This window comes from Alligator sinensis, unplaced genomic scaffold, assembly GCF_000455745.1.
Source record: "Alligator sinensis unplaced genomic scaffold, ASM45574v1 scaffold1369_1, whole genome shotgun sequence".
Lineage (NCBI taxonomy): Eukaryota > Metazoa > Chordata > Crocodylia > Alligatoridae > Alligator > Alligator sinensis.
The window spans coordinates 404,032-412,367 of record NW_005842875.1 but is presented as its reverse complement, the minus strand read 5'-3'; the positions used below and the strand labels follow the sequence as shown (position 1 = coordinate 412,367).

The following is an 8,336-nucleotide window of genomic DNA, read 5'->3' as shown; positions in this document are numbered from 1 at the left end:
CGGGGCGGCTGGGCCCGCTCCTGCCCCGCTGGGTGCAGCCCCCGCCCCGCGCTGTGCTCCCCGGGCCAGGCGGGCACCGCAGGAGCGGGCTGCCCTGCGCCAGGCCCACCCGGGCTGGGGGAGACGCAGCCTGCCTGCGCCGCGTGCCAGGGACCGTGTGCAGGGAGGGCATCCCTCTCCCCACACCCCCGTGGTTGCAGCAGAGGTTGCAGCAAAGGGTCCCTGTGTGCCCAGGCACCGGCTTCTCCAGACGGGGCCCCGACCTCCCGTGGCCAGGCCCGTGCTGAGGAGACCCTGGAGCTGCCATAGCCGTTTCCCTCCAGAGCTGCCCATCCGCCACGGCGGGAGGGGCCTGGCTGCGCAGCGGGCTGCATGGCGCCCCAGGGCCAGCTGCCCCGGGCAGGAGGGACATGGCACCCTTGACTCGCTTCCTGCCCTGCCCAGAGCTCTGCTGTGGGGTGCCCTGGCCCGGGCTCACGGTGCCCGGGGGACCTAGGGCTGGGGGAGGCGGCGGGGCTGACTGGGCGCCGTGGGCATCTCCGCAGCAGAGCTCAGGCAGCTTGGCAGGAGCTGGATCTGTTTGAAGGCAGCCAGGCTGATCAAAGGCAGCTAATCCCCAGTTAGGCAGGGAGGGGCAAGCAGTTGGTCTGATTTGGGTCAGGCACTGCGAGATTCTAGCCCACGATGCCGGCTCGGCGCCCCAGGCTGGCTGCAGGCCTTTGCCAGGCAGGTCGAGCTCCTCGGGGCTTCTCTGCACCACCATCCCGTGCCCGTTGGCGTCTGTCAGCCCCTGTTCGCCCCCTACGTGCTCCCAGCAAGGCCCCTGGGCCTCTGGTATGGGTTGGACGGAGGCTGGGGTCCTCTGGGAGGAAAACACCTCCCATGGCAAGGAGCCAGGCAGCCCCCTGGGCTATGAAGCCTCGAGGAGTCCCCCCAGTCTTGCCCGCCGGGTCTGGGATCTGTTTTTGCACACAGGTGGCTTCAGTGTGCCCGGGTCAGCTGGGCGGAGTGGCGGGACAGGGGCTGCCTCTACCTGGGCTGGGGGGATGTGGGTCCCGGTGGCTGGGACAGGCCGGGGCTCTCCGGTGGGGAGCTGGGAGCATAGGTGGGAAGAGGCAGCTCTGGGGGGGCCTGTCCGGGCTGGGCCTGGGGCACCAGGCTGTGCTTCCCGGCGGAGGGTCCCAGCCGGCAGGGCCTCTTGGCAGGGTCCCACCAAAAGCATCCATGCGTCGCGCTGGCTGGCGTGGAGGTGGCGCAGGGCCAGCAGAAGGCTCCTTGTCTGGGTCAGCTGCAGGAGGCTGCTCCCCCGGGCAGCGGGAGGGTGCAGGGAGAGGACATCAGGGGCATCTGGGCCCTGGGTCCTACCTGGAGTGGCAGCAAGCGCTGCCCGGGGCTGCCAGCTGGGCCCGGGCAGGGAGATTCCCCTTTCTATAAATAGCCTGACTGCATCCAGGCCGGCCCCAGGGGAGCCGCTTGCTGCTATCGAGACTCCGGGCAGCGTCATTCACACCGTGCTGCCCGTGGCTTGGCCTGACAGCCATCCCACAGCCCCATGCCGGGGCCTCTGGGCCACTGCCCGGGCCTGTGTCCTGGCCCCGCTGGCGGCTGGAGGGGCTGGCGTTGAGGCTGCTGGTCTGGGCCCGCAAGCACCCATGCTTGTGCCCCGCCGGGTCCCGGGGGCCTGGGGCTGGGGCGGCGTGGTTGGGCTGCACTCCCTGCTGGCCGGAGCAGCCGCGTGCCAAAGCCCGTGGTCGGGGCGCTGTGGCGCAAATCCCGCACCCCTCCCTGCGGCGGGGATGATCTGATCTCTGTAGTGAGGCTGTCGGTTCCCTGCCAGGACTCCAGCCGCGCCGCCGCAGCAAATTAAAAGGCCGATTCATGTTGAGCGGTCCCTGGGGAGGGGGAGCGGAGCCGGGATCGAAGCCTGGCGCTCGTTCCTTCTGCTCCTGCCCACAGGAGCAGCCCGGGGCAGCCGGCTCCGCACCCTGCAGCCACCTGTGCCCACGCCTGCTCCAGGCCTCGCTCACATGCACCCCTGCACCAGCAGCAGGACCGGGGCTCTCACGCCGTCTGGGCTCCGGGTGCCCGTGAGCAGGCTGCGTTGCTGGGACAGGTCAAGACATCCTGGTGCCATCACCGCGGCCAGGGGGGCCTGGCACAACCATATGCAGAGGGCACCGCCGCCTGAGCAGCCGGGGCAGAGCGGCTCTGCCCCAGGGGGCTGCTCTGAGCCAGGCAGCCTGGCCTTGCCGTCCTCGCCGAGCGCAGGCTGCCGGGGGGAGGCTGCACCAGCCCCTCTGCGGCAAAATGGTCTCCGGCAGGAGCCGGGAGCTCATCCGTCATAGGGGACCCCGGCAGCCGTGCAGCACTTAACTCCTTAACTCCTTCCAGCCTGGAGGAGCAGTGCTGCCTGCCAGGCCCCTGGGCTAGCTGGGCTGAGGAGGGACTGCTGGGGCCAAGCCACGTCTTCCTCCCTGCCAGGGCATCTCTGGGGACCGTGCAGACCCGGGTGAGGGCCCCTTTGCTGCCTCCGTCATGTGGCTGGGCCCCAGGCAGGGACCACACGAGCCCCAGGGCCAGTCCTGCTCCAGCTCCTGCCATCTGGGGGCACGGGACCATGATGGGGCAGGGTGACGGGGTACGGGACAAGGGCAGCTCTGCTCAGGGCGGCTGCTGGGGGCTGGCAGGGGCTGGCACCACTGCAGAGCTGTGGCCAGACTGAAGCCTGTGCTCCTGGGGCCAGGCTGACCTGCTGCAAAGGGCCCCAGTGTGTGACGGCATCCCGGCACCTGACAGGGTCTGTCTGGGCCTCAGGGAGACCCACGGCAGCCAGGAGCGGGACCTGGGCCCCCGGAGCCCGGTCTCGCTCCCGAGCTGCACCTGTCACGGTGAGTCAGCAGGTGTGCGCTGCTCAGGACCTGGTGCAGTCCTGCCTGCCCTGGCGCTGGCGCCGGCGCCGGCGCCGGCTGGGAGCACCCTGCCCTGCCAGGCTCCCTGCATGGCTCCATGCGGGGCTGGGCCTGGGGCTCAGAGGTGGCTGGGGAGCGACGGAGCTGGGCAGAGAAAGAGGCTGGTGAGCAGCCCAGGCCTGGCGCAGGGCGCTCGGCTGACACCGGGCTGTCTGCGCACGGCCAGGGGCCCAGAGTGGGAGGTGAGCCATCCGCCGGGAGCCCGCGGGGCGCGGGGCTGATCGTTGGCGCGCCAGTGAGGATGCGGGACGGCGCTGCACCGTGGCGTGGTGGGAAGGGGGCTGCTTTCAGTTGAAGCCCCAGGCGGGGCCTGGACGGTTGGTCTGAGCCTGGTGCCAGCCGGCTGCTCCCTGGGGCCACCCCACAGCCCCGTGCAGCCAGAGGGCAGTGCCAGGGCCGCGGCGGGGCCGAGCAGGTGGAGGGGGCAGTGCCGGGGCCCTGAGGGGTCCGTACGAGCAGGCGCAGGGTGCCAGGGCTCTGGAGGGGGGCTGCAAGCCCCGTGTGCCAGGCCGGCCAGCTCCTTACGTAAGAGCCTGGGGAGCCAGGGCTGCCTGTCCGCGCTCGCGCCGGCTCTCTGTTGCCATGGAAACCAGCCCGGTGATGTCTGTGGCCCGTGGCACCGGCTCCAGCCCCGGGGTGGGGGCTCCCGCTCCCGCCTGCTGGAGCTGGGCTGGCGCAGCCGCCCCTGCCCTGCACCGAGCGCTCCCAGCCGAGGTGCCGGTCCCGGCTGGGTGGGCAGGGCAGGGCCATGGGCACTCGCTGGGCCAGGGCAGGGGCAGAAGCTGCTGGTCCCACGGCTCCTGCGCAGGCTGCGGGGCTGGTGGCCGCGTCGCACCTGACCCGGACCACCTGCTTGGGGGCGGTAGCCAGGGGCCTCTACCCGCCTGTCCCCACGGCACTGGTGCAGGTCCCTCGGGCCTGCCGTCTCCTAGCCAGGTGCGGGGCATCGTGTCCTGCCCCTGCCATAAGTGCATGCCTCAGTTGCCCTGCCTTTTTGTTGTGCTTTGGGAAAGACTGGGTTAGCTCTTGCCCCGGGATGGTGTGGATGTGCCATCAGGACCCGTGCTTGGGCTCTTTCCCCGTGGCAGGGGTGTTGTGGGCAGTCAGCGGGGGCCCTTGCGAGGCCTGGCACCCAGGCAGGGGTGAAGAGAAGCGCTGTGACCAGACGGCATGGAGAAGGGGTACCACCAGGCTGGGTCCCAGTGGCCGAGGGGCCGCGGGCTTGTGCCCCGGCGCTGGGTCCCAGGCGCTGGGGGAGATGGGAAGCCTGGGGGTCCCAAGCCCTGCCAGCCCCAAGCTGCTGCTCACCCTCCCCACTCACGGCCTGGAGCCCTCGGGACCCGGCGCCTGCAGCTGAGCTGTGGGCAGCCGCGGCCTGCCTTGTCCCAGCCGGGCCCTGGCGCACGGGCTGTCTGGAAGTGCCCTGGGAGGGCAGCGGGTCCCCCTGAGCTCCTGCCCAAGCGAGGCTGCGTGGCAGGGCTGTGCTCACTGGCTCCACCGCCCCCTTGCCCTCCTGCCCCGGCGCTCAGGGGACGCAGCAGCCTGCTCTGGCATCTCCCTGCGCCTGTCTGAGCTGTCAGCTCCTTGGCAGTGGCGGCGGCAGCAGCACTGCGGCTGAGCCTGGCAGCCCGCTCGTCAGATGCTCCCCACTGGGCACGGGCCGGGCGATGCCAGCCGGTCCCTCGGGCTCTGCCACCGCGTGCGGAGCTGGCCCGGCAGCCGGGCGGCCCCCTCCCCCGCTGCGTGTGCATGGGGGGCAGGGTGCGTGCGTGTCTCCTCCAGACCGGCCTCCTCGTTTGCTCGCCGGCTTAATTTCTGCGCTTTCCCCGGAGCCCCAGATGGTGGATTCCAGAGCAGGTCGAGGCGGACGGATGCGCGCGTGTGCATGTGCATGTGCCTGTGCGTGCGCGTGTGTGTGTGTGCGCTTGTGCGTGCATGTGTGTGTGTGTGTGTGCATGTGGGGCGGTTATGTAATATGCATTATATGCAGCATTTGTGGAAACAAAATGGAACTGGGAGGCAGGCGTGCGGAGCAGCTCCGCTCAGACCAGGGGCGTCGTTACGTAAACCCGCCGTGCAGGCCACCCTCGTTAGCCAGGCTCGTTTGTGGGACCCGGTAACACAGTCCCTGCAGCCCCACGTTTCTGCGTGTGTGCATGTGTGTGTGTGTGTAGCAGACGTTGCACTAGCAGTCACGTGGCCCAGCTGATTACGGAGCCGCCGGCTCAGCCGCGCTCACCTGGGACACCGGTGCAGAAGATGGCTGGTCCTGGCGCTGCTCTGGGGCTGTCCCCTCGCAGGCGGCACTGGGGGCTCCGGGGCCGTGGGGCCCTTTCTAGCTCCCGCCTGGGGCAAGTCAGCAAGGACTCAGTGCCTGCTGTGCTGTTGGACGTATGGGTGGGATCAAGGCACTAAGGAGAGCAGTGGCTCGGGGATGACGGCCGCGGGGCCCGCGTGATGCCCAGAGGCAGGCGGGCACTGCAGGACCCGGCCCCGCTGGGCTTCGAGCTGTGGAGGGGCCCAGGAGTGAGCCAGCACCTCCCAGCCCAGGGCAGGAGCCCGCGGCCAGCAGGGACGGCCCTTCCCAATGGCCTTGTGTCGGGGCCCTGTGCTCCACGGGCAGCGGGCCATGTCTCTTCTCGGGGCCACAGGACCTGGGCCGAGGAGCCGGCGCGGGAGCCCGCTGCCTGGCTGGCGCCCTGCCCGCGGGCACGTCTGCGCTGGGCTGCTCCGTGGCTCCTCAGACGCCTCCATCCTTCACCCCTCCTTGACGGTGCGGGCGCTGGAGATGTGCTCCGCGGGCACTGCCAGCACTGGCTGCGGCTGCGCTTCCACCTTGATTTATTTCCACTGCTCTGCAGCTCTCTGCTGCTCCCGCGGCTGTCACGCCTCCCGCGCCAGGTCGTTACTGCTGCAAGCAGCCCAGTCCCTCCCCGGCGAGGCTCCTCGCCCCTCGCAGTGCCACGGCTCTGCCACCCCGGTGCAGTGGGGAGCCAGCTCAGCACATCCCAGCACGGGCCCCGTGCCGCCCACCGTGCCGGGAGCCCCCAGGGTGCCGCGTGCAGCAGCAAGCAGAGCCCCTGCCCCGGGGAGGCTGCCAAGCGGCTCCAGCACTCGGTGGCACGTCCACGCAGCCCACGTCCAGGCTGCCCCTGTGGCGCTCGGGCAGGGCATTGCTGAGTGACCGGTGCCAGCCTGCCCACGGGGCCGGCACCGGAGCGGTTCCCCCTGGATCCACACGAGTTGCCTTGGCAGAGGTCTGTGCTGGCTGGACACGCGCCGACGGGCTGGCGCCTGCGCGCCCTGGTGCCTGGGCAGCGCCGGGTCCACGTGGCGACAGGCGCTGGAGCTGGCCGGCCTGGTCACCAGTGCTTCTCGCTGCCGGGGCAGGGAGGTCTGTCTGGGCATCCAGGCCAGCCCGCGTGCTCTGTGTGCTGGGCCGGGCTGGGAGCGCCCGTGGTCGTGCCGGGGAGGGTTGCCGTCGGGCAGGGCTGGAGCAGACCCAGAAGGGCCGAGGGCCGTGCTCTGAGCCAGGCTCCTGCCGCAGGGGTTTGGGCAGCGTGGGTGGTGAGGGTGGGCGTCCGTGCGGCCAGGGGGCCCCTGCTGACCCACGCCAGCTCTCGGCTCCGTGGTCTGGAGCTCGGCACGGGCCCAGCCTCCATCGCTCCCGTGTCTCTGCAGGCGATGGCAACCCCAAGGAGAGCAGCCCCTTCATTAACAGCACGGACACGGAGAAGGGCAAGGAGTACGATGGCAAGAACATGGCCCTCTTCGAGGTACAGGGCAAGGGCGGGGGGGCGGGATGTGGCTGGGACCCCCAACCCAGGCCAGCGTGGGGGACATCCCTGCTAGCCCCCAGCCCTGCCCCACGACCAGAGACCCGCTCGTGCTGGTCAGACTGGGCAGCCTGCCCCTGCCCCTGCCCCTGCACGGCTGCCCTGCCTGCTCTGCCCCCTTCATCGCCCGTCCCCTTCCCGGCTGTCCTGTGCCGCCGGCTCTGGGCAAGGCCCGGCAGCCGCCGGGACAGCGCCGCCCGCCTCACGCAGGCCCCTGCGTTCCCAGGAGGAGATGGACACCAGCCCCATGGTGTCGTCCCTGCTGAGCGGCCTGGCCAACTACACCAACCTGCCGCAGGGCAGCCGCGAGCACGAGGAGGCCGAGAACAACGATGGCAGCAAGAAGAAGCCCGTGCAGGTGAGCGTGCGGCCCCGGAGCCTGGCACCTCGCTGTTCCCGGACCCCGTGGGCTCTGCGGCCCGTGCGGGAGCGATGGGGGCTGCGGCCCGCCCAGCAGCCGCGGTGACCGAGCCTGCGCCTTCCTGCCTCTCCGTCTGCTCCGGCCGGGTGCGCCGGCCGCGCTGACACGAGGCAGATGCTGCCCGGGCTGCCGCGGGTGAGCGGAGCGCGGCTGATACGGCGCGGCGAGGGCTGGCACTGACGCCCGGCGCTGCTGACACGGCTCCACCCGCTGCCTCTCAGCTCCTGCACGGCCACGGCCGAGCCGGCCCTTGGCACAGCCCTCAGCCGCCCCCGCCGGGCTCGGCAGGCCCGACCCCCTTCTGGGGGCGCTGCCCCACACTGCCGTCCTCCCCCGCCACGGCTCGGCTCCAGGCCCCCGTGTCTGGGAAGGGCTGGCCGGGCTGCCGGCATGGCCTGACGCTGTGTGCTTGCCCGCAGGCGCCGCGGATGGGCACCTTCATGGGCGTGTACCTGCCCTGCCTGCAGAACATCTTCGGGGTCATCCTCTTCCTGCGCCTCACCTGGGTGGTGGGCATCGCCGGCATCATGGAGTCCTTCTGCATGGTCTTCCTCTGCTGCTCCTGTGTGAGTGCCCCGGCCTCGCCAGCCCCCAGCCCCCGCAGAGCGCCTGTCCCCAGCGCGGCCCGGGCTGGACACGGGGGCAGGGGGGATGCCAGGGGCTGGCAGGAGTGCCGTGCACCCCCAGTGCTCTCCAGGTGCAGCCGTAGCAAGGGCCAGCCTGGAGAGGATGGGCACGGCTCATCTGCACTTTGCTTCCCCGCAGACGATGCTGACGGCTATCTCCATGAGCGCCATCGCTACCAATGGAGTGGTGCCAGGTAGGGTGCCAGAGCCGCGGCTCCATCCTGCCCCAGGGCCAGGCCTGCGGGGGCCCCCGCCCAGCGCTCCCCGTCCCCGTCTCGGCAGAGCCCCTTTCTTCGGCGCCGCGTGGGCAGGGAGCGCCCTGTCTCGCTGGCCCCAGCAGTGCCGGTGCCAGCTGCCCACTCCCCGGCGGGGGCACGCTGCGGCCCGTGCCCTGCACAGCGCGTGCTCCCGGCAGCAGCATCTCGGCGCGGGCAGGGCAGGGCAGGGCAGGGAAGGGGCAGTGCCTCCGCAGGGAGATCCTGCG

At 71.2% G+C, this 8,336-nt stretch overlaps 1 protein-coding gene across 1 annotated transcript in view; it reads left to right on the top strand.

Moving 5' to 3' along the window:
- Positions 1-8,336, top strand: part of SLC12A5 (solute carrier family 12 member 5) — a 29,871-nt gene that overhangs the window by 9,755 nt on the left and 11,780 nt on the right. The window contains exons 2-5 of the mRNA XM_025191970.1: positions 6,651-6,745; positions 7,032-7,163; positions 7,646-7,792; positions 7,992-8,046. Of these exons, the coding sequence (XP_025047755.1) occupies positions 6,651-6,745; positions 7,032-7,163; positions 7,646-7,792; positions 7,992-8,046 (429 nt within the window). The remainder of the gene's footprint in view (positions 1-6,650; positions 6,746-7,031; positions 7,164-7,645; positions 7,793-7,991; positions 8,047-8,336) is intronic.